Genomic DNA, 26,495 nt, shown 5'->3' with positions numbered 1-26,495 from the left:
AACATGCATATAGAGGTAAATCATAATCTTGTCCAAGAAAAACGGCAAAGTGGTGTAATTGCTACCTCATTTGGATTTGTTTACTAAACCCTTGTGTGAAGCTCATTTGAATTTGTTATGTAATAAACTGGGATTAGATAATATATTGTCCCAGCTTGAAGGGCAGTGTTACAAGTAATGCATTAGTAATAGAGGCAAGCTAGTAATTTGTACTGTAATTAATTAATTAAAAAAAAAAAAAACCTAAAACACATTTTTCATTACACAACAGTAACTTCTAGTTGCTGAGCACACTATCCTTCAGCAGATTTCAGTACTGAGCAAATTTGCCTTTCTACCTATATGTTGTATTTCCAGATATTATAAGAAATCAGTTCCTTGTTAATAAGCCAATCTTTTTCTCAAAACTAGGTTTCCAATTTTATTTTTGAGCAAGGCCTCATTGATATTCTGCTTCAAGGGGGAGTTTTCACTTGGTCTAATACTCGTGAAGTTACTTCGAAGGCTAGGCTAGACAGATTCTTGTTTTCTGCAGATTGGGAGGATAAGTTTCCATCTGTCTCTCAACAACACTTGCCTAGGCTGTTATCGGATCACTTCCCAATTGTTCTTGAGGGTGGTCCCTTTTAGAGAGGTAGGAGGCCGTTTAGATTTGAGAATATATGGCTTAAAGATGAGGGTTTCGTGGAAAGGGTGCGATCTTGGTGGGAATCTTATAATGTCCAAGGAGCTCCGAGTTTTGTTTTGGCCAATAAATTGAAGCTCTTGAAAAATGATTTGAAGAAATGGAATGTAAAGGTTTTTGGAAATGTTGAAGATCGGGTGAGAAAATTGTGGCAAGAGCTTAGTAATTTAGAGATGATTGAGGATAGTCGAGCTTTATTGGAGGAGGAAAGGCTAGAGTTGGAGAGAGTTCAAGGTGAATTAGAAAAAGTTACTTTGATGGAGGAAATCTCTTAGAGGCAAAAGTCTAGAGTCCTTTGTATTAGAGAAGGAGACAGGAATACCAGATTCTTTCACCGTACAACTAACTCTCACAAAAGATTTAATTCCATTGATAGGCTTATGGTGGATGATCAATTGTCTTCAAATCCGAAGGCTATAGCTGGTTGTATTTCTCATTTCTATAGGTAGCTATATGCTGAAACTGTGGCTCATAGACCGTTATTAGATGATGTGGAGTTTTCTTGTATCTCGGAGGAAGATGCACTTTGGTTAGATAGGCCATTTGATGAGGAAGAGGTGTTTGGGGTGATTAGTGATTTTAAGGGTGATAAGGCTCCTGGCCTGGATGGATTTTCTATGGCGTTCTTTCAAACTTGCTGGTGTATTTTGAAGGCTGAAATTATGGCAGTGTTTCAAAATTTTCATACTCAGGCTGTGTTTGAGAAGAGCCTTAATGCTTCTTTCCTTGCTCTTATTCCCAAAAATGTGGATGCTGTGGAGATCCGGGATTTCCGGCCTATTAGCTTAATTGGTGGGATTTATAAGATTATTTCTAAAGTGTTGGCCAATCATCTTAGAAGGGTGGCACATGGGCTTATTTCAAATTCTCAAATGCATTTGTGAAAGGTAGACAGATATTGGACTCTTTTTTAATTGCTTCAGAATGTGTTGATAGTAGATTGAAGTCAAGTGTTCCAGGAGTGTTGTGTAAGTTGGATGTGGAGAAGGCATATGATCATGTGAGTTGGGGTTTTTTAATGTATATGCTTCAGCGCTGTGAGTTTTCAAAGAAATGGAGAAAAAGGATAATGTGTTGCATCTCTACTGTTAAATTCTCCATTTTGATCAACGGAAGTCCTTCTGATTTTTTTGGTAGTTCTAGGGGGATTCGGCAAGGAGACCCCTTGTCTCCATTGCTATTTGATATTGTTATGGAGGGTTTGAATCGTATGTTGGATGTGGCTACTACTACTAGTCAGTTCTCAGGCTTCTCTGTAGGTAATACCCGGTGATGGTTTCTCATCTTTTATTTGCTGATAACACTTATTTTTGTTATGCTGATCCTACTCAAATAGCTAGTTTGAGAGCAATTCTGGCTAGATTTGAGGAGGTCTCAGGTTTAAGGATTAACTTGGGAAAATCTGAGTTGGTTCCTATAGGGGTGGTGCACAATATGGATGTTTTGGTGGGGATGTTAGGTTGTAGGCAATCTTCTTTTCCATTAAGATATTTGGGGCTACCGTTAGGAGCTAAATTTAAGGAATTGTCAATTTGGAACCCTATTTTGGAGAAGATGGAAAGGAGATTAGCAGGGTGGAAGAGGTTGTATCTATCTAAGGGGGGTAAGGTAACCCTTATTAAAAGTACTCTTTCCTCCTTACCTACATACTACCTTTCCCTCTGCCTTTACCTGGGAAGGTGGCAAATCGTATGGAGAAGTTATAACGAGATTTTTTGTGGAGTGGTATTAATGGTGATTCTAAATTATACTTAATCAGTTGGGCTCAAGTTTGTAAGCCGCTGCAGGTTGGAGGGTTGGGTATTAGACGATTGAGGAGTTTTAATTCTGCCTTGTTAGGAAAATGGTTATGGAGGTATGGCATGGAGACCGATGCTCTATGGAGGAAGGTTATTAAGGTGAAATATGGGAATGATTGGGGTGGTTGGTGCACGAAAAAGGTGACCAGTGCTTATGGTGTTAGTTTGTAGAGACATAATAGGAGTGGTTGGATGACTTTTTCTAAACTACTTTTGTATGATGTGGGGGATGGTACTAGAGTGAAGTTTTGGAAGCATCTGTGGTGTGGAGATCGTACTCTTCTAGAGGCATTTCCGGAACTTTATTGTATTAGTAGAAAAAAAAATTCTTCAGTAGTGGAGGTGATGTGTTGGTCTGGTGGGAGGATTCATTGGGATGCTAAATTTCGTCGCCCTCCACAAGATTGGAAACAAGAATCCTTTGATCTATTTATGGATATGGTCTACTCTTCTACAGTATGGGGATTGGGTCCAAATAGGGTGTGTTGGAAGCCAGTAAGGAATAGAGGTTTTGAGGTTAGAGGATTCTATCTTTCTTTCTACCCTCCTACCATCTTATCCTTCCCTTAGAAAATGATTTGGAAATCGAAAGTTCCTCCAAGGGTAGCTTTCTTTTCATGGTCTGCTTCCTTAGGTAAGATTTTAACAACAGATAACCTTCGCAAGCAACGTGTGCTAGTTCTTGATTGGTGCTATATGTGTAAAAAGTGTGGGGAATCAATGGATCATCTTCTTCTTCATTACCCCATTGCTTGTGAGTTGTGGTCGTTGGTGTTTTGTTTGTTTGGAATTCATTGGGTTATGCCTCAAAAGGTTATTGAGTTGTTTGAGTCTTGGCAGGGTAAGCTTGGTCGACATAGAAATATAGAGTTGTGGAGAATTGTGCCTCATTGCTTGGTATAGTGTATTTGGCGCAAAAAGAATGCTAGAAGCTTTAAGGGATGTGAACACTCTATGTTAGAGATTAAGTCTTTTTTTTTACACACGCTCCTCGATTGGAGTGTGGTCTTTTGTCATTTTTCTTGTTCTTCCCTTCCTGTTTTATTTGATCGTTGTAATCTTGGTTTTTGATTTAGGCCCCCATAGTACATTCCCAATGTACTCGGGTTGGCTGGTTTTAGTTTTTTAATAAAATTTTCGTTACTTATCAAAAAAAAAGAAAAAAGAAACAGAAAAAAAAGAAGTTCAAGATTAGAATTGTGCATTTTGTAAGCTTACCAGATTGAGGCTTCAACTTTGGAGAAAGACCATACAATGCATATTTGGCATAGGCTAGCAACCTAACCCGTTGTGAAGCACCCAACCTGCTAATGATAGATCTCAGTAGCCCACTGAAAGAAAGAACAAACGATGTGGAAACTATCAGTCAGCATTTTTCTTTCTTTATTTCATCATTTCCCCTTTATCCCTCTTCTTTGCTAGAAATTAGTTAGCATCTTATATAATTACTCAGCCCTTCTTACTCTGTACGCAATATTCTGGAAAATTCTGGAGGCAGAGATTCCATAAATGAAGATATGTCCTCCATCTTCAGAGACTTCAACTCCTGCTTTAAATTCCTTTTCTCTTCAATAGACATTCCCCCCAAAAGAGTTGATTTACTGTCAAGCCACAAAAGTTACATGAGATAGCTGTTGTAACTGTTTAAAGGACCACTAAGGGACAAATGAGATATCCAGCAAGAAAAAGGAAAAAGGACTGAAAAGAGGAGTTCCAGAACATTTCCATTAGTAGAAAGAAAGGGGGCAAAATAGAAAGAAAGTATAGATTACTGTATCTAGGGAAAAATTTATGATGGTAGTTTCCACGAGGTCGCCAAAAAACAGATTATCAATTTGAATTTCAAGAATTTGTATGTGAAAGAAAAGTATACGGGGCAATTAAGCCAACATCTGTCTCTAAGTAAGAACCAAAAATATTGTATTGAGAAAAGGCTACTGATAAAAAGTATTTTGTGTAATATTGTCTCTTTATCCACTGTCTCAATCTCAGTGACTAGATGATTGGAATGTTGTAGCAGGATTGCTTCTTTTTTCTTTTCCTTTTTTTTTTTTTTTTGGGAGAAGGGGTGGTTGGGTGGGTTGGGGCTGGGAAGCAGGATTTTTTTGATGGAGATGAATTCAACCATCTAGTATAATAGAATATGGTATGTTCTGTACAAGTTGGTGGCTTGGGTATTCACAAGTTGGGAACTTTTAATCAAACCTTATTATGAAAAAGGAAATGGCGTTATGAGGAGGTACGTGATCATCTTTGGAGACAGGTTATCAAAGGCACGCTGGAGTTCCTCCTGAGACTCATCTGTTTTAAGCTAGGAGACAATAGTGGGTTTCAACTCTAGTATGGCGTGGTGTGGTGATAAGGCTTTAAAGGATAGGATTCTGAACTTCTTAGAGAGAGCTATGGATAAATAAGGTCCAATTGCCTTGCCTATTGGAGTGATTAGAGTAGGGGATCAGCTTGGAATACTGGGTCTTTGAGACAGTTTCATGATTGAGTGCTACTTTAATCTTCCATTGAGTTGTGATGTTGATAGTATCTGTTGCAGGCTCCCTAAAAATTTGAAGGTTACAATTTGTTTGTTTTATGAGGTAATTAGAATGCCTAGAATGCTAGGATTTCTGTGGAAGAGTAGTTGGTCTGCAAAGGTACCATGGGAAGTTGCTTTTAGTGGATTGACTGCCTTTGGGTAGATTTCTGACAGTTGATAATCTTTGTGTTATGTGGATTGGCGAGAGATAAATGATCGCAAATTTAACGCCACAAAGGCTCAATAGAAACTCTTTAAAGTCCATTTGTATACGATGTTTATATGACTGAATGTAGATTATAGGCAGTTTTCTTTATGATTCATTTTGGACTTTACTGGTTTCTTGAATTTTTGGTTGTAATTTGTTCAGGGGATTACGTGTTTCACAATTTGTATTTATACTTTTAATTTTCTCAAAAAAAGTTACATTACTTGTAAAACATAATACAAACAGATTAGAACTAAACATTTTTGAAGAAGAGGCAAGTTGGTCATGATAAATTTCGTACGTGTCCAGAATCTTAATATAAAGTTCGATATAGCTGACATGCTTGATAAGGTTTACAAATGAATTACATTATGGTGAATCCTGACATTTTGGTCATCGTAGGTTTTAAACTATCAAGAGCACTTGAATACCACTATTTTATTCTGTAAATATTTAATCTAACTTCCTCCCTGGTATTAATTGTTTTTATTTAATTGATTTTACTTAGTTTTTTTACACTTTGCAAGGCAATCTATGAATCATCATCACAAATCATTACCCGAGGTGTAGAACTGAGTGATGTCAAAAGACACACCTTTCATCAAGACTCTAATTGACTAGTAAAATACTCTTTGAACGAACTAAAAGGACAATAAATAATCACCTGTCAATAGTTCTTCCAGTGAAAATGAGAGGCAAGTATTTAAAGTACTTTCCAACACCAAATCGTTCACCTAGCTGTTGTATTTTATTTTCATCCAGAAGAATTAAAGCCTTCCAAAGTTCACAATAGTCAATTCTAAATCCTTCATCCAGTTGTCTGTAGATTCCATGATCTAAAAGAACTGTACCATTTATGTATGACAAAGAGAATGATAAGAAATCTCATACACAACATTTTTTTATCTCAGCTAAAATTAATAGATATTTAATCATCAATCAGGACATACCCAAACAAAAGCCATTCCGACCTTCTGGAGAAACTAATATATTACCAGGGTGAGGATCTCCATGAATGAAACCATGGATGAATATCATTTCAGCAAATACTTCCATCAATGCTTTTGCAACCTACAATAGGTGAACCATTTCATTTATCCAAGACTTACGTAGCAGAGAAGTTTGCATAACTGCCCTAGGATGAGCTATGAAGGCCCTCTCAGCTCAATTATAAAAGGATAATTAAGTTACAACTCATACACTTAAAAGCATTCCGCACCCTGCCAATGTTTCATCATTAATGAAAGATTTGATTGGTTAATATCATGCTTGGACATAGGATTATATATTCAGGACAAAAAGAGAGACTTCATATGGCTGAAATGAGCCAAGCTTCAAGCAAGTAGCTTGTGCTCAGCATACCTTGACTAATCTTTTGCTAGCAAACCAAGCCTGGGTTCACTTTCAAGCTTGTTAAGAAAACAACATGGGCTCAGTTCATTAGGCTTGTGAGCCAAAGCTTTATGAGTTAGGCTATGTTTGATATCTCTACATGGAATGCATTCTGCAAGTTTCAAAACATAGGAAAGAAAATAAAAATAACTCTTCTTTTTATTTTTTGGTTAAGTAAGAAATCCAGTCCCAAAAGCCACCTAATTATCATATTTTCAGGCAAACATTATGAAGAGGACTTTATGTTCACGATGATGAACACAGTATCATAAAAAGTTGAAAAATACAAAAAATGTCAAATGGAAGATCTAAGAGAATTTTGGAACTTTAAAATAGAAGAACAGTGTGTTAAAACCCAAACCCAAGACCAATCAAATAGTTGGAAAAATGGAAGGAAAGAAATGGTAATTTGTGTCAATTACAATTATACCCCTATGATATAAGAATGTTTTTAAATTATTTTCCAGAGCACTTCAAGTTTGATTACAATAACATACTGTATTAACAAATGAATATTAGAATAGAATCAATAGATGCTCAAAATTCATTATGGGCTAACCATTTTTTTCAAAGAAAAATTCTGAGTATAGCATTGTGCAAATAAATAGAATTTTATAATAATTACTTTAACAATTAACTAAAATACAAATAAATAGAATAAATTTGAAAAAAATGGCTTGTTGAATAAAAAATATCTATAAAAAAATTAAACAGATTTTTACAGCTTATATAAGCAAAAAAGAAAACAATAAAGCATAAGCAAACAAAGTAATATTAAAATCATAACTAATCCTGTAAGTACAAATCATAATTGCATAAAAACAAAAAAGTAATTCCAATTTTCAAATTGTAAATAATAATAATAATAACCACTCAAAAATAATGTGTGGGGAGTGGGGACCAAGTAGAGAAAAAAATCCCATGCCTCTTTCCATTCCATTTTCTTCGATATCAAACAGATGAAATTCTTGCCCCCTATCTTTTCCTCTTTCTATCCTCCCAAAATTGTACCAACCAAACACATCATTAGTTTCTTGGAGAAAAGTGAGATGGAGAGTGAAAGAAATTATTATTTTTCTAAAAAAGTAGTTAAAGAAGTAGCTTGCGACCCCTCAACCCACATTGATTTGAGTAATTGGCGCAAACCCATTGGCATGAATAAGCTTCAAAGCAATGCTGGCAATGAACTTAAGTTGCTGAGCATCTATACCATGCTCAAACTTGTGTTCTTTTCTCAGCTGAGCTATGGAAAAGCTTGAACATCTATAAAATCTCACTAAGTCAAGCATGGGCAGCCATTTGCAGCCGTAGAACATATAACATCACAATAGCAGAAAATGATTACAAAGACATCCTGTAGCTATGTAAGAAAACCAACCTTGATTGGATTGATTCCCATCTCTTTGAAAAATTCCACATCATCAACCTGAAATTTAAGGAACTTCCTGTTAACAGCACATAACATTTAAAGTCAAAAAGCATCCCCAGAACGCTGCCTGTGTACATGGGAGTATTCTCATTTTAAATTTCAATAAAAATCTTCAATTTCCTATAATAATAAAAAAATAATAACATCCAAAGTTAAAAGAATAATATAACAACAATAGCATAAGAGAGTCCTTGGAAATCATTGAATATATCCATGCATGTAATCTCAAATATCTTGTAATTCTTTAACACATGAAGTATAATATTCTTTCATATATAAATAAATGGGATTATAATAGATCACAAGACATCCATAAACTCTTGATATCATGAGTTCATTGTTCAAAGCCACCACAAGAAGCCAAAAATGTCAATTCAATACCAATTGAAGGATAATGATAATAACTACATGTCCAATAGTGCCAAAATAATTGTCGTCACAGTTTCTTTTTAATTTTTAATTTTTTGGTTGATTTCACAATCTCATTATTTCTTTATTTACATTTCTCTTTGATCATACAATGATATTTTAAGTTTCAATCTTCAAAAATTTATCTTATCTTTTCTCTCAACACATTCTTATATTAGATACAGTAAGTTCCCCACAGGCTTAAGCCATGATTGAATTCAAAGTCTAATTAGGGTTTTCAACTAACTGGTCTAACTTTGATCAGATAATATGTTTATTGACTCTGTTGCACTCTGTACATGGTGGTGTCTGCTAGCAAGCAATGGGCCAATCTGCCAAAGCCATGTGTCCAAGATCGAATAAAAGAATAATTATATTACTTATCAAAAAATAAAAAGTAAATAAAAGAATAATTATAAAAGGGATAAAGCAATAGAAAGCGAAAGGGATTCAACTCACTAAGTTAACTCACACAATGGCTAATTCATAGAGGATATCCTAGTCAACATAAAGTTCAAGCAATAAAGTCAAAATCCAAGAGCTTCATTCTGAAACTTGAGGACAAGATTTCCTTTCAGAGGGGCACTATGATACAGGAGTCTAATGCATTACATGGACAACGATGATGTGGCATGGTGATGTAGCATGAGGGACTGACATGGCACAATGCCAGCCAAGCCTAAGGGCTCAATTTTACGTGCCATATGGTTAATGTTGCTAAATCCACATGTGACAAGTTTTTTGTAATATTTGAAAATTGGAGAGAAAATTAGTTAGTGGCACATGTTAGATTTTAGGAAGTTGTTAGAAGTAAAAGTCATGTGTCTTATTAAATCTAGTGTTTGCTTTTTCTAGTTTTTATTGTTAAGTATAGTTATGATTTTTTTTTCATCCAATCTGTCTAACAATAGCTGGTCCAATATCTGCTTCAGTGGCTGCATGTTACAATTATATTCAAGCATGTGGAAAATGTGAATTAGTGATGGATGATGTCATCACCAATAACTAGCTCCTAGGCTATAATTATCCATGTACATGCATTGTATAGATTTAATTTATAAGTAATTATTTTTTATTGAGAACCAAGTAAAAGCTTATGTTCACGATGATGAACACAGGGAAAATAAGTACCAAAAAAAAAAAAAAACTCAAAAGGCAAATCTAAGGTAAACTTGAAATTCTAAAATAGAAGAACATTGTGTAAAACCCCAAACCCAAGACCAATCAAAGAGAGTACAAGAAAACAAAGCTTTCAATTGATCCAAAGAACTTTCCATGTCTTCAAAAGTACGACTATTCCTCTACTTCCAAACAAGCCAGCACCATATTCCAAATATCTGAACCAAACTTACCAAGCCAGTTTCTCCAGCTAAATAGCACAGAAACAACATTCCCCGACAAACCCACTGAATCCCAAACATTTGAAGTGCAACTCCCCACAAAGGGGAAGCAATGTCACAATGAATTAAAAGATGATCCACAGATTCCCCATTGTTGTGGCACATACAACCAATGCCTGTCCACAAAAAGAACGACCACCCTCTTAGGAACCTTAACAAACCAAATACTTTTCCAAGGGAAAAAACTAAAGTGGTGCCCCGAATCTCTCTATAAAAGGACCTGGTATTAAAAATTCCATTTCCCTTAACATTCCATTTCATCCTATCCACCCCCTCCCCCTAGGCACTAGAGAATAAATAAGATTGAAGAAAGAGAGAACATCACCCAACTCCCAATCATGAAAATTCCTGTGAAAGCTCAGGTTCCAGCTCCTTGCTTCCCCATTCTGTTGAGAGCCCAACACATCAGAAATGAAGACATCCTTGTCCACTGTATAGATAGATAGATTATAGTGAATTTCAGTTTTGAGTTTAGATTGAGGTGTGAATTCCCTCTCTTTCTCTACTTCCCTCTCTCTAGAATCTTTCTCTATCCAGAAAATGTTAGCATTAAATTTCTTGCATCATGTTGTCAGCCCATTTGCTATCACAAGACTACCCTTTTATTTATTATGTTTTGTTCATTATTATGCCTTTAGCATTTTAAAAGGTCATGTGACTACAATGTGACTTTTAATAAAATTAAATGGTTAGGACTTAATTGCTATATGGAAGGTGAAGGGCTAGAAGTTACTAAAGGCTATTATAAATAGCCTCTTTTAAGTCATTACAAGCAGCCTTTTCTTATCTTATTTATGAAATTTTCAGCTCTAGATATGTCTCGAGCTCTTTCAACCTAGAAATTGATACTATATTGTTTCAACTTCAATCTTGTTATCTTCTCTTCACTGTTTTATTACTGGAATTTCTTCTTAAACACTTCATGAGCGTGAATTTGCTTGAATTATCTTTGGCAGATTCATATCAGATCTACACTAGATTAAGTTTTCCTCACTGCATCACTTCACCCTCCATATCCCCCCCCCCCCAAAAGGAAAGTTCAAAGCAGAATCCCCCCTCAATGCCTCATAGTACCTAAGAAGAACAGAGAATTGATTATTTCTATATAGTCTCCAATCAATCTGTCATCTGCCTCAAGCTGAATACACCACAATACAGCAATCAAAAGGCGCATAACAGCTTTAACTCCCAAACCTAACAAGGACCCAAGAATTCCTACAAGTGAAAACATATGCCCATGAGAAAAACAGTCAACACACAGGACCAAAACAGTAAAAGAGGGGGAAAACCTTCAACTTTTCCAAATGGGAATTTGGTGCATAGCAAACTCTTTTTGAAATTTATTTTTCTTTCTTTTTCTAGCTTCAAATGTTTGAAAGAGTTCTTAAAGTTGTCCTGATGATTCTACACTAGCCATTTCACTTCTTACAGGCTTTAGACAAATATTAGAAGTTTAAAACAGTCTAAAGAATCCAAATACAAACACAAACACACATAAGTCGAAGGTATCTAAGTATCATACCTTATGACCCCAACAAAACTCCATTGTCAGAACCTGGGTTGTTGGCAACTCCTGGATCCATTTATACGGTGGTCAGGTAGACAAAACATGTCGATATATTTATCATCAAATTCATGTATTTATGNTAGCTTTCCAGCTCCTTGCTTCCCCATTCTGTTGAGAGCCCAACACATCAGAAATGAAGACATCCTTGTCCACTGTATAGATAGATAGATTATAGTGAATTTCAGTTTTGAGTTTAGATTGAGGTGTGAATTCCCTCTCTTTCTCTACTTCCCTCTCTCTAGAATCTTTCTCTATCCAGAAAATGTTAGCATTAAATTTCTTGCATCATGTTGTCAGCCCATTTGCTATCACAAGACTACCCTTTTATTTATTATGTTTTGTTCATTATTATGCCTTTAGCATTTTAAAAGGTCATGTGACTACAATGTGACTTTTAATAAAATTAAATGGTTAGGACTTAATTGCTATATGGAAGGTGAAGGGCTAGAAGTTACTAAAGGCTATTATAAATAGCCTCTTTTAAGTCATTACAAGCAGCCTTTTCTTATCTTATTTATGAAATTTTCAGCTCTAGATATGTCTCGAGCTCTTTCAACCTAGAAATTGATACTATATTGTTTCAACTTCAATCTTGTTATCTTCTCTTCACTGTTTTATTACTGGAATTTCTTCTTAAACACTTCATGAGCGTGAATTTGCTTGAATTATCTTTGGCAGATTCATATCAGATCTACACTAGATTAAGTTTTCCTCACTGCATCACTTCACCCTCCATATCCCCCCCCCCCCAAAAGGAAAGTTCAAAGCAGAATCCCCCCTCAATGCCTCATAGTACCTAAGAAGAACAGAGAATTGATTATTTCTATATAGTCTCCAATCAATCTGTCATCTGCCTCAAGCTGAATACACCACAATACAGCAATCAAAAGGCGCATAACAGCTTTAACTCCCAAACCTAACAAGGACCCAAGAATTCCTACAAGTGAAAACATATGCCCATGAGAAAAACAGTCAACACACAGGACCAAAACAGTAAAAGAGGGGGGAAAACCTTCAACTTTTCCAAATGGGAATTTGGTGCATAGCAAACTCTTTTTGAAATTTTATTTTTCTTTCTTTTTCTAGCTTCAAATGTTTGAAAGAGTTCTTAAAGTTGTCCTGATGATTCTACACTAGCCATTTCACTTCTTACAGGCTTTAGACAAATATTAGAAGTTTAAAACAGTCTAAAGAATCCAAATACAAACACAAACACACATAAGTCGAAGGTATCTAAGTATCATACCTTATGACCCCAACAAAACTCCATTGTCAGAACCTGGGTTGTTGTCAACTCCTGGATCCATTTATACGGTGGTCAGGTAGACAAAACATGTCGATATATTTATCATCAAATTCATGTATTTATGAAGTACTGAAGATGACATTTTGATAGAGAATGAATTAAAATTTAGAGGTAAAAAAATTGTAAGTAAAATAATATTATTCAAAAAGAAGAAGTGCTTAAATACACGGTGTGCACCAGACCACTCCTAAATTTAAACAATCTATGATTCTAAAAACGAGCAAGAATGGATAATGCCAAAGACAGCCACCCCGTCTTACAAACTTCTTAGAATAAATTGTTTAATGAATTCAAAATGAAAGGGAAAACTCAATTACCATACCCAAAATACATGAGGAACTCAGTGGATAATGCTAAAGACAGTCATCCTGTCTTACAAGCTTCTTAGAATAAATTGTTTAATGAATTAAAAATGAGAGGGAAAACTCAATTACCATACCCAAAATACATGAGGAACCCGGACCATGTCGTTGTTTTTGAAGTTTTTGGCAGTTCTCTCAGAATTTCTTGCTTCCTGAATAAAATCTGCAGAGCAATAAAAGAGGGAAAAAAGCTATTGTTGCAATGATCTTAGATAATGATTCAAAAGTACCAATATTAAAAGTCATACTTGTCTAAATTAACAAGCAATATGTAAGGCATCATCTGATAGAAATGCCTCTCAACCATGGTCATAAGCATTGATGTCAGGCTATATTTAGATGCACTTTTAGACAACTCATTACCAGTTAATAATCAGAAATTAAAATTTTAAAAAATAAATAAATAAGCAGAAAATGATTGAAATGTGGAAAACAATTACATATGTTCCAACACCAAAATAGTAAAATGGCAAAACTGTATTACAAATTATGTGACCACACATTAACTAAATGTACTTCATATGATAGAGGCCTTAGTATAGATATTTTTTATGTTTCTAGAGGTGCTTTTGATCAATATGTTAAACTGAAATCTAATTCTATTTTATACTTTGGTTCCAAATTTGACCAAATTGAGCTGGCAAAAACAACATTTTAAATTTGATCCTGTTGTGCTTGATATGGTCTATTTGGAGGAAGCAAAATAGTCATACTTTTGAGGATGTGGAGAGTTCAGATAATCAGCTGCTTGCATCCTTTGTTGGCACCTTTTGATTGGTCTCAAGTTTGGGGACTCACATCTAGTGAATCTCTCCCGATGGTTGTAGATTCGCTTCTCTTTTGTATATAGCTGTTTGTGTTTTAGGTTTTTTTTTTTTTTTTTTTTTGGAAATCTTTGGCTGCTTTATGTTTTTTTGCATAAATTAGTCCTTCTTTAATGATACTTTTTCTTACCTATCAAAAAAAAATTACCAACTTGAATTTAACACCCAGGCCAAAAGGCTGTATAGCCTGCAAAACTAATGGGGATTGATGCTTTCCAATTAGTAAGTTTATGAATAGTACCAAGGAGAGAATAAACTATTAAGAGGATTTCGCCACTGTGGGTAGTGCAAGGTTTTTATGTTAGGATGCTTGGCAAACTGCCAACAGAGTTAAGGGACATAATTAATTTCCTATTTTTATTAACACAACCGCAAAATCTAAATACACCTAGTACAAGCATAGTAAATAGCACAGTGCTTTGTCTAATGTTGTAATTAGTTTAGTTGATGCCTCACAAAACCATCCTTCAAAATCAAGAACTTCCATAATGACTTTCTCCATCATGTCACCAGCAGTTTTTTTTTTTTTTGATAGATAACTAAAAAATTTTATTAAGAAACAAAAAAAGCCAAACCAAGTACATTGGGGATGTACTTTGGGGGCAAAAATCAAGAACCCAAGTTACAATGATCAATTAAAAGAGGAAGAGAAATACAAGAAAAATGCGACAGAGCCACACTCCAACCAAGGAGAGTGTGTAAGAAGAAAGATTTAATCTCTAGCAAGGACCGTTCACATCCCTCAAAACAGCGAGCATTTCTTTATCATATGATTCATGTTTCTTTCTTTCTACTGGATCTTCTGACACTCATTGAGCATGACAACCCCTAGTATTGTGCCTTTGATGAGTATCGACAACCTGGTTTGCCGATTGGTCTGCTTAATTTTTACTATTCTCACCATCATTATTAACATTATTGGTTCCAAATGTTTCCCCATCTTTACCAGTTGCTTCATCATTCAATGGAAGGCTAAATCTGTTGTGTTGTGCGAAACTTTGAATAAGAACAGCATCTTGCTCACTATCAGCCACTTTCCCCCTAAATGACCTTCCTAAACGGGAAAGCATGATGCAAAACATAGCTCTAATACCAATTGTCATATGGCAAAGGGTAACAAAACCAAATCTGATATAGAAGTTTTGGGGAGTAACTTTTAACAGAGATTATTGAAGCACTGGGATAAGGATTTGGAGGGAAAAGGTTGGAAAATATTATGGAATGCATGGGTTTTAAAAGAGTAAGGAAAGGGTAGGATTTTGAGAATAAACAAAGGGGAATCACTTGAAGATTTTGGCGCTGTTCCAGTGCTGAGAACAGTTCCATGAATAGTGTTTTGGTGTGTTTAGGATTTTGGATTGCAATTTGACATATGAGTGATTTAGGGTTTCAGACGTTAGAATTTAGGGAATGATTAGATGAAAAAATAGATCTAATCTTAGCTTAAATTTGATCAAAGTTCACTAGAAATTTCAATAGAAAATAGAAAGATGAACATATCCAAGCATCAAACCATGGGAAGGATTTGTATCACCCAATTGCTGAATTTTTCATAAATGTAGTATTATTTCAATAGAAATCCTTACATCCATGTATAGAAGCAGCAAGCACCTAATCCTAGTGGAACGATGGACTTCTTAAATCCTAATAAGACTTTGACTCCTTGGGCCTTTACTACTCAGCCCAAACTAATGATTAAACTCACAAATCAAAATCTCATTACTAAATAAAACCAAAATTAGGACACAAGAGACCACTACTAAAGGCCATATCCAGAAACCAAAAATTACAAAATTGCCACTGACACTAAAGAAAAAAAATGAAACTAAAGAGTTCTGACGAGGAACTTTTTTTTATTATAAATAATTCTGACCAGAAAATAATTCATCCCAAAAAACATAATAAATAAATACTCATGATCAGCTGGCAAGATTATTCAAGTTCCCAAGTAGCCTTAGCATCATCTGGCATGTGTCAAAATATGCTTGGATAATAGAAATAGCTTTTAGCCTTTAATATGTCCTCAATGGTTGCTGGCATAGTCCTCTATCGGTTTCATTGCCCACTAAATTTTCATTCAAAACATTTCAATCACTACTTAATTCATTACCTAAACTGAGTCATAGGTACTCAATATCATGGTCAATAATTAATCAATATGTTGAGGCATGCATTCATTAATTTAAAGATATTTTTCTTATAAAAGATAGTTTGGATGTCTATTAGCACTGCCTTATTGGGTAAGTGGTAATGGCAGTTTGCTGTGGAGATGAATGCTATGTGGAGAGTTGTGATAGCTAACAAGTATGGCTGTGTTAGGTGGTTTGTGTTTTGAAATATCCAATGAGCCTCATGGGGTTTCATTGTGGAAGCACATTAGAGGTAGTTCGGGGAAATTTTCTCAAAATCTTCGGTATGAGGTGGGGAGGGTATTTCAGATTTGTTTTTGGAATGACATATGGTGTGGGGAGCTACCTCTTAAAGAAGGCATTCTTGCTGTTGTATCGCATTGCAAGGAATAAGGATCCATTTGTGAAAAGCATTTGTGTCAGCAAAATGGGATTGCATGTCCTGTTTATTAGACTGATACAAGACTGGGACTTCAAGAGCTTGGATTCTTTCTTTACTCTTCTTTATTCTACTGAGGTGAGTCAGAGTGAGGAAAATAAAGTGGTATGGTTAGCCACCCAGAGTGGTTCCATTGAAGTTAAGTCGTATTATAAAATTTTAACAGGTAGCAGTAGCAATTTCTTCCCTTGGACAAGTATCTGGAAGTTGAAAGCTCCTTCTAAAGTCTTTCTTCACTTAGACAGCTGCTAAGGGGAAGATTATCACATTGGACAATTTGAGGAAGAGGAATATTTGTATTGTTAACAGGTGTTGCATGTGTAAGAGTGATGGGGAATTGGTGGATCGCCTACTCCTTCATTGCTCTTATGCCTACAACCTGTGGTCATTTGTGCTCAGCTTGTTTGGTACTTTGGTATATCTTGGGTTATGCCTAAACGAGTGGTTGAGTTGCTAGCTTGTTGGCAGAGGTGTTGGGCAACATAGAGCAGCTTCTTTTTGGGGTTCTATTCCACAATGTATTATGTGGACTATATGGAGGGAGCAAAACAACCGAACTTCCGAAGGGGAGGAGCATTCTATCATTGAGTTGAAGCACATTTTCATTTTATATTTGTTTGAGTAGATAACTGCTTTGAGTGGTTTTCCCATACCTTCTTCGCTAGATTTTCTAGATTTATGTAGTTTTGTATACCATTTTCTTTCCTTTTGTACACTCCCTGTGTACCACGGAAACTGTTTTTGCTGTACCTCTCTTTTTTATTTTTCCAGTAAAGTTTTTCTTTACTGATCCAAAAAAAAAAGTATGGATGTCTATTAGTCACACGCCAACTCTGTCATCTAGTACCATCAAATGGCCAAGACAAGGAAGAGGACACACAATTATGAAACAATTCAAAGAAGACTTTTGTTGAAATATCAATTTCATATTTTTCTATACCACATTCCAAACAATTTATCTAAGGTTCTTGAGGTGAAACACAAAAGTTAAATAAGAGGATACAGTAAATGACAATAAAGCAAGAACTATCAGATCTCAAGATTCTGCTCAACAATAACCAATACCCAGTACAACTACCAAAAACATTCTATAACTCACCAAGTTCTAAAGAAATAGCTTCCACAAATTCCGACACTAGCCACTGAAACCTGTATTCAGGGAGAAGCTGTGGAAAAAAAGAAGAAGAATGAAAAGAAAAAACTGATCAAGCAAGTGAAAAACATTGAGCAATAAGAATATAAATTATAACAGCAAAAAAAAAATTAAATATGAAAAGGAACAAGGAAAAATTGAGTTCCTCAACAGATCCTCAGCCAAAAATAATACAAAAGAACATAGAACTTTTAGATTCTCAAATCCCATAGAAGTTTAAGTCAAATTACTTATTATTATACACATCTTCTCTCTCTCTCTAGAAAGTAAGAAAGTGGATATTGAAACAAAATTATTATATACAGATTGCTAATATGTAAGGGAGACATGGAATAAATTTCACAGATGCGAGTCATTTCAGCTAACCAAAATACAGAATGATTTTGAAACAATAACACAAAAAAGGGTACTAATTGACACCACAAGGCTTGTAAAATAAAGCAAGAGCCACTAATGCACAAAGATAAGCATAATGGTCCATTCGTTCCTGGAATCTTGAGAAGATTCCTATACACTTTCTGGGAATTTTACAGATTCCCTTTGATTAGTTCGCAGCTTTGACTCAAGATTCTGGCAATCTGAAATTGTTACTGGCTTCACATTCCCATGTCTCGTACCCAACTTGGTAACGAGATTTCCCACCTGGTGGGAATGATGGGTAATGTGTGTAGTGTGTAGAATACCTGAACTATCTTTTTCAATAAAGTTACGTTATTTATAAAAAAAAATAAAAGGAGGCTTAATGGTTGATCACATGAACATGTCTAATGGTCAATTGCATTGGGACACCAATTTCATGAGAATTATGCAGGATTGGGAGCTAGAACCTTTATCTTCATTTCTTTGTCTTCTTTATTCCAATATATTAAGGAGGGATGGAGAAGATTGAATTTGTTTCATCCCATCCAAAAGCCATGCATTTGAGGTTAAAATGTATCATAAATTTCTGGGGTGGTAGGCAAATTAAAAAATGTAATATAAATTTTTGATAAATTTGTGATCTCTAATGACAGACCCCCCTTTCCCTTGGAAGAGTATTTAGAAGACCAAGGCCCCCTTGAGAGTCACATTCTTTACATAGACTGTAGCAGTAAGTAAAATTCTAACGATGGATAATTTTAGAAAGCAACACATCATAATGGTGGATTGGTGTTGTATTTATAGAAAGAGCGGGGTAACCACAGATCACTTACTCCTCCATTTTGAAGTAGCCAAGGAAATTTGTGATCTGATCTTATGTTTGTTTCAGGTGCAATGGGTCAGGACTGGACGGGTGGTGGATTTACTCACTTGTAAAATAGGATGATTTGATAGGAACCATAATGAAAGCATATGGAATGCCATTCTTTACGCATCATGTGGTGTTATTGGTGTATTAGAGAAAATGAAACATGCATAGTTTTGAAGATTGTAAGACAACAATTTCTGAGTTGACACTTCTATACCCTTCATGATTGGATAGCTTTTTCTCTCAAACTTGACGAATTTCTTGATCTTTTTTGTTTTTTCATGATTTCTTGGTGTATCTCTTGTATACTTCCCATGTATATTGGTTGCACCTTTTTGCGCTGTTAATAAATTTTGTTCACCTATAAATAAAAAAAATCATAGTATCAAGAAATTCAATACATACCCATACAATGGATTTCGAAAGGAAAGACATTGTAATTGTGTCTAGTTTCATCAGGCCCTCTAACCCGGGATATTGCACCTACAATCCACCAAAATATAAAATCAACAAGAACTACTTGATGAACAAGATGCAACAAATGTAAGGTATAAGCAAAAAGGACAAGGGAAAGACATGACTAAATGCTTCCTAAGATGATTAAGAACAAATAGCAGGATAAAAAAAGCAGATAATTACTTCTTTTCCTAGGAAATTATTTATTACTAGCAAATTGACCATTATAAATGCTGTAAACTTCAAAGACACAATGAGATGACAATACAAACTATGATGATGCAAGTTACTTCCAGCATTGGTATGCATCCTTACATGTAAATTCTATGAATGTCCTTACCATCTTGTGTACATGAGCTAGACTCCTGTTATTGGCATCTTTCATGCACTATTATTCAGGGGGGAAAAAAAAGTTCCATTGCGCCCAATGTACCATTTTTACGGGGTCTTGGTCCCTTGGAGAGGTGGTTAGTAAGAAACCTTACTCTCAATTTTGGATAGGCTAATTCCTTGAGGGTCTATTTTCTAGTGCAAAAACTAAGTGTTAGGCTGTTAAGCACTGCCACAGGTGATCAGAAAAACCATACTGTGGGATTCTAGCGATCTGACCATTAAGAATGCAGTAAAGTTCATAGACCAATGGAGTGACAAGTTGAAAACACAAACTATAATAACTTATGTTACTTTCAGCATAAGTTAATATCCTAAGCACCACTTTTGATTTTTTATTGAAATTTTTTACTTATATTAAAAGAAGGAGAAGAAGAAAAATTCTATATCCTAAGCAATATCATGGATGTAAATCATCTATGAATGTCATCTTCTTTTATTTTCTATCTGTAAATTACACACATTCATTGAGTCTTGAACCCAAGACCTCACCGACAATCAAATTCTTTATGGACACAGAAAGTGGCATTTAATACATACATACATACATTTTATGATCCCATGGAGTTCCACTATATAATTATCAACTATAATAATTTTTTTATAGGGATTATCAATGATAATAATAAAAATATCAAATAGAATTCAGTTTTCTATACAAAATCAGACATGGTTGGAGCTTTAAGTGGAGATGGGAGGAAAGATCTCAGTATATTTAAATCAACGATATGTGTGCACGCACGCACACACACACATACATGCATGTAGGTAGATAGATATACACACACACGAGCACACATACGAAAGTAGAAACGCAGATGGATAGACAAATGTGTATAAGTTCTTCTTTTTTTAAGTACATATGAAAAAATCTTTTTTTTTTTTTGTAAAGGAACTAGGCTCCCATTATTGGCGCCATTCATGCACTATTATTATTAAAGACCCCAAAAAAATGTTGCTACCAAAACAGGGATATTGTCTGGTACAAGTGTAAAGTCTTGGGCTGCTAGGTGTATGCACATGGATTCGAGTTTTGAGAATAGCCACTTCATGCCAGAAAAACTGAAAGTAGAACAGTGTCTAAGCCACCCCTCCTAAGCCCAGTTAAATGGAACTAACACTAGGTAATGACCCTAAGATCACTATTATAATATGTAAAAAAATGAGCACAATTGATGAATAAGAGAAGAAAAGACAGCTACGCAAAAAAAAATTTATGGCATGTTCATACAAGATGAAGATATTGGACGACATATAGATTTGCTAGATCATTATTCATATTGAAGAAACATTATTGGTTCATTCAACAAGTACGTAATATGAAGACCAAAATTATATCAAAATCACTTAAACTGACATTACTTTCTTACCAAAAAACACCAACCTTAATTGCTACTTCTTTGTGGTCTTTCAAGATCCATGGTGCACTTGAGCAATAGAGGCAGCAGCTATTGGATGTTCATCAAGTGACAGAAATCTGAAGCGTACATTCTAAAGTCAAGAAAAAGGTTCCCATCTTTCAAGTACAAAATTTTACTTGTTTATTTTACATTTTTGAAAGAAGGGTGGGAGCAGAGTAAGTCAATAAGCATATTTTAAGGAATGTATTACTAACTTGGAAAGTGCTGGGGTGCAATGCATGCTGCAAGAGAGAGAGAGAGAGGAAATTCTTGCAGAAGAAAAGTTGTGCTGCAGTGGACATAGAGAATTAAGAGAGCTTAAGACGTGGATGAAGAACTTACTAAATCTAAAAGCCGCAGGGAGATGGATTTTTTTTTTTTTTTTTTTTTTTTTTTGTGGGGAGGGAGAGGATATGATGACTATCCTGCAATGGTGTTGCAGGGAGATGGATATGGAGTTTTAAAAAATGAAGAAGAAGAAATCACAAAATAGATGGAAGACCTTATTAAATTCTTTTAAATAGAGAAAGAGGAAGGAAAGAAAGAAGAAGAAACTAAGCAAACTCTTGTCCCAAATTCAAGCTGCCAAGTACCCTTGGCATCATCCAAAATATGTCAATTTAATGCTTGGGTTTTGGAACACTTTTATATGTCTTTAATAGTTGTTCCCAAGGTCCTCCATCAACCTAGTAACACCAAATACTCATCCAAGGAAAGACCACACTACCTGACCCTCACATTGCCTCATGATAAACAAACAACAAACTTTCATTACTATTCAACCTCCACTTCATAATGATGATAACGCTAATCCCTTTGGATATTGGAATAAATAGCGTCAAACAATGAGTATACAAATTTTAAGTCCCAATCATTTAAAGCCCGTACCAACCTGATGTTCCAACCTTTCCCTCCTCCAACTGAAGTCTCCACATGCGAATGAGCCAAAGCATCCTTATTCACTACAATGGAGAACAATTTTGGATACACTTCTTTCAAAGCATGATTCCCATACCATCTGTCATAGCAAAATCCCACTCTTTGACCATCTCCAACCTCTTCCAAATGCAAAAAGTTTGTGAATCACTCCAACCATCCGTCATAGCAATATCCCACGCCTTAAGACTTCGCCAAAGACTGCAACCATGTGTTCTTCTAACTATCTCCAATGTCCATTGACTCCTAGCTTCCTTGTATTTCACACCTACTACCCATCCCCAAAGGTTATTGCCTAACTCCCTAAAGCACTAGAGTCATTACCCAACAAAACTTGTTAAAAGTAATCAGTTTTCTCACCCCTAGTCCCCTTGTGGGAGACACAAGAAGATTTTTATTTAATATTATTTATGTCTGCAAGTCAATGTTATAGGCCCTAGTAGTTTATTAGGCTATTAGTATTTTAATATTTGGAAACAAGGTTATTTTTGTAATAAGGCAAGTAGGGTTTCCTTCGCCAATTAGAACCAGGGTTTAGCAATCCTTTATAAGCAAACTATTGTACTCTTTTCAAGGCAAGTTATGATTTGATGAATAAAAAAAAAAGGTCTTTTGGTTTATTTGGTCTACTGTTGACTCCAGCTCCGCCCTAGGTGTTAACTCCTAATAGTTTTTCCGCTTGGTACGTCATATCCCTTCATTTTCATGTCTTTTAATTTTACTGTTTAATTGTTTTGGTTGTCCTACATCACCCACATGTTTATGTTGGGGGGCATACTGTATTCCACTCCACCAGATGAAATTTAAACTCATCCCCCAATCCACCCACAAGAAGTTTCGTACAGCTTTTTCAAACAATTAGTCACATAGGTAGCAATACTAAAGCTAGAATGAGAATCCTCAAAATTGAGATTCTCACTCTGTGTTCACATTAATGGGATTGATTGTAAGGGTTTGGAGGAAAAGGAGGAAGAAATTTTCTGTTGAACAGTGGAAGCATTTGGGCCTTGTGGAAAAAAAAAAAAAAAAAAAAAAAAAAAAAAGAGAATGGGAATTTTCTGTTGCTGTCGAGAATGGAGTTTTTTTTTTAACCTCATATCAGTGCTTCCTTGCAACTTTGAAAGACCAAGTATTCATGTAACTTCATCGAATAAAATTCTATTGTAAGTAGTTAAAGCTATGAAATTAAATGATATATCAGATATGGTTAATAAAGAACAATATGTTAAAGATGCATGATGCTAAATAAAGACATTCTCAGATGAAGACCCCACCCCTCACATATGTTCCATTGAAACTGATGGTAATCACGTTTCCACTCACAAAAGATAGACATGTAACAAGTTCTCCACAGGAGAGTATTCTAAAAGTCAAACCCCAAATCTGCATAAAGCGAATGAGTTATTCCATATGGAAAACAGGACAGCAAAGAATTGGTAATACCCAAACATACATAAAGGTTGCGACAGTCATCATAACATAAACATAGAAAAAATGACAAGTAGATAAATTGATTTGGAAAACTGACTTACATCTCAGACAAATCCTGTCCCAGGTTGCTGATTAGAACTTGTTTTATAGCCTTGAAATGACAAGGAACTGCCTAAGGCATAAGCGACCACAGAATGAGCATAAGAACCAATCAGATGCATTCCTATTCCCTACCTACTTAAATAAGTGCAGATTTTTATAAAAAATAAATTTAAAATAAATGAATATAAATAAACATATGTATTAATTCAGACCTGATCCTGTAATGAAGAAAGAGTTGATGAGTATTCTTTTGGAACCTGCCGCAGGGCAGCAACAAACTGACCAGCTTTGACATAGAAACCTTTATTTGCTTCACATAATTTCAGGATTCTTTTGGCCGAGCGTAGGTGGACCTAAATGCAATGGTAAGATCAAATTCCCTTTAGAACTAAAGCCCACTGATATGCTACTTATTAGAATAATGGTTAAATGATTAAATTCAGCCTTTTCAAACAACTTAAGTTTCTAGGACAATTGGTAATTTATCATAGTATTAAAGTAGGTGGTCTTGAGTTCGAACCCTATCTCCACTCTACTCTCATTTAAAAGGTTAAAATTTCACGTGTTGAGCCCACTTATTAAGGGAGAGTATGAGCTCACATGTGAAGGAGTGTTAGAATATAGTTAAATAATTAAATTCACAATTTTCTAACATCTTAAGCTTTTGGAACAATTGGTAACTATATGCAAATAAGGAATCCCACTTATTTATTTATTTATTTATAATATGATAGTTACAATGGGGGAAGGGGATTTGAACATAAACATATCTGTTGGAAATACGAGGAGGTGCTACTTGAGCTATAGGGCTCTTGGAACAGGAATTCACTACTCAAAAGCTAAACATTAAAAGCCCTAAAGAAATACATGCATTTTATAGATTAATCAAATGCTTTTGATTGATTCTGAAAAACCTAGCAACATGTTTGAAACCTAAGATACAGAATCAGATCTGAACCCAAAGGAGCTCTGTTGCATATATTACAAAACTGTCGGTTTCCTTATTTCATTAAGCTATTTTCTTAAATGCATGTGTTCTGACAATTATGGAGTAAGAAACAAAATTTGTTATTGAAAGAGCAATTTCAAACATGTGAAACTTCTAATTGCATACTAACAAACATGTGCTCTAGCGGTGACAAACTCTGGTTTGGCAATATTCTTTTAAGTAAAAAATTCAATGAAAAGTAACAAAGAAGGAAGCAACCCTAGCACTCAGTAAGTACAAAAGAGAAACCAACATTCTAGTTTTCCTAAGGGCCATCAGAAAAGATTATAAAAAGCAAATTGCCACTCGAAAAGCAATCTTAGGGGAAAAATACTACAACTGCATCACTAAACAAGGAAGAAAGAGCAAAGAACGATCTCATTATATATATATATACACAACTAAGCTGAACCAGTTCAAATACCAAATCAGTTCCATTGAAGGTTTTGCATTCTTACTTCTAGTCTAGCGTGCAATCTAATAATTTTGTAAAAATTTAAATATCTTTGCATTCTCTTCTTCGGCTTTTTCACGGCATCCAAACACAGCTTTCAAATTTGTGGTAAAATTGTTTTCTTATCACCAAAATAGGAAAATTTTTAATTTTATTTAAGATTCTAATTTGAAAGACTCACTTTAGCTACTACATTCCCCAAAACAACAATATTTAAAAACACACTAAATAAATAAATTTAAAAAACCCAAAAACTTTTCATATATGTATTCAATTCCAACCATTTCTCAGAAACCAAACAGAAATCAAGCAATGACACAAAAAGCGAGAGAGAGAGAGAGAGAGAGACAGAGGATTTAAAAAAAGAAAAGAAAAGAAAAGAAAACCTCAGATAAAACGCGAAGGTAGTCATCGGAATCCAGAGGCAGGCCATGTAAAGAATACTTGTAGTCAACAACAGTGCAGGCAATCTGCAATACAAAATTAAGATTAAGATTAACATCATTCGTTCCTCTAAGAAATATTGTATTTATTAGAGAGAGAGATGGGAGAGACGGTGGAGATTGCACGAGACGAGCGAAGGACGCCATGGAAGAGAGTGGTAAATTTGGAGGAGGAAGTGAGGAAAGAATCGGCTGAATTTGGGCTGAATTGCAAGCCCACGCCAGTGGCTGTGGCGGCAATGAGAAGGTATACGCCGCTCTTCGCGGGAAACTTTAATATTTTACTCATTAATTTTGCAGGGGTTCGCTCTTTACTCATTTATTCTTCTATATACTGAAACAGGAAGACGCAGACTTATAATATATGCTGTAGTATATATGTAGCAGTAAGGACTAGTCAGGACTACTGCTGGGGCAGGGGCGGAGGCACGTACAAGGGGGGGGTCCCAAAATTTTAAAATTTTTAAAAATTTTTATATACAATTATTTTTATGTTTTCAAAATTTAGTCTAAAAAATAAGAGTTGGCCCTCCCAAATATTTGAATTAGTCCAATAATGTTCTTAAAAAAAATAATTAGTCTAATAGTTATAAAGATATAACTTTATTTTTCACAATTCTATTTTTTATTGTAAAATGTGTTTTTATATCCGTTAAATATTTGATAAAATTTGGAATCAAACATGTTTAAATCTATATTTTTCAACCTGTTATGTGATGATTAACAAGTAATTGAGTCATTAAAAAAATTTTGTCACTAAAACTACACATGAAATGTGTCTTTAGTTGTCATATAATGTGTTAAAACAAGGTAGCTTTAAATATGTTTGGAGCCTAACTTATTTCTCCAAGTTTTGGATTATTCATGTTTTTGAAAATTTCATTAGCTCAATTGAAAGATTTTTTACTTACTTTAGCATAAAATTTGATAATTTGTGTTTAAAATGAAACTTTTTAAAATTTTGACTATGAAAATGGAAAATATGAATTTTATTTTATGAAAGATCGCCGTCAAAAATAATTTTGATCGAAAATAC

General features: G+C 34.9%; 1 protein-coding gene across 12 annotated transcripts in view; it reads right to left on the bottom strand.

The window, feature by feature from the left end:
• Nucleotides 1-25,857, bottom strand: part of LOC111993080 (uncharacterized) — a 34,758-nt gene extending 8,901 nt beyond the window's left edge. Inside the window, exons 1-15 of one of the 12 annotated variants that reach the window (XM_065769812.1) lie at nucleotides 25,572-25,855; nucleotides 25,403-25,486; nucleotides 23,787-23,927; nucleotides 23,574-23,644; nucleotides 23,316-23,424; nucleotides 21,090-21,182; nucleotides 19,265-19,342; nucleotides 17,578-17,644; nucleotides 13,164-13,249; nucleotides 12,665-12,715; nucleotides 7,993-8,040; nucleotides 6,173-6,293; nucleotides 5,887-6,067; nucleotides 3,948-4,085; nucleotides 3,703-3,815 (exon numbers count right to left, since the gene is read on the bottom strand). In XM_065769812.1, coding sequence (XP_065625884.1) covers nucleotides 3,703-3,815; nucleotides 3,948-4,085; nucleotides 5,887-6,067; nucleotides 6,173-6,293; nucleotides 7,993-8,040; nucleotides 12,665-12,715; nucleotides 13,164-13,249; nucleotides 17,578-17,644; nucleotides 19,265-19,315 — 856 coding nt within the window. In that variant the 5' untranslated portion in view covers nucleotides 19,316-19,342; nucleotides 21,090-21,182; nucleotides 23,316-23,424; ... (2 more) ...; nucleotides 25,403-25,486; nucleotides 25,572-25,855. Of the gene's footprint in view, nucleotides 1-3,702; nucleotides 3,816-3,947; nucleotides 4,086-5,886; nucleotides 6,068-6,172; nucleotides 6,294-7,992; nucleotides 8,041-9,803; nucleotides 10,746-12,664; nucleotides 12,716-13,163; nucleotides 13,250-17,577; nucleotides 17,645-19,264; nucleotides 19,343-21,089; nucleotides 21,183-21,320; nucleotides 21,395-23,315; nucleotides 23,425-23,573; nucleotides 23,645-23,786; nucleotides 23,928-25,402; nucleotides 25,487-25,571 lie in introns of those variants that run through there. The other 11 variants (XM_065769810.1, XM_065769824.1, XM_065769806.1 and 8 more) reach the window with 11 other exon arrangements.
• Nucleotides 25,858-26,495: the final 638 nt, after the last annotated feature.

This window comes from Quercus suber, unplaced genomic scaffold (assembly GCF_002906115.3).
Source record: "Quercus suber isolate HL8 unplaced genomic scaffold, Cork oak 2.0 scaffold_28, whole genome shotgun sequence".
NCBI lineage: Eukaryota > Viridiplantae > Streptophyta > Magnoliopsida > Fagales > Fagaceae > Quercus > Quercus suber.
The sequence above is the reverse complement of the archived record's forward strand: the minus strand, read 5'-3'. Positions and strand labels throughout refer to the sequence as shown.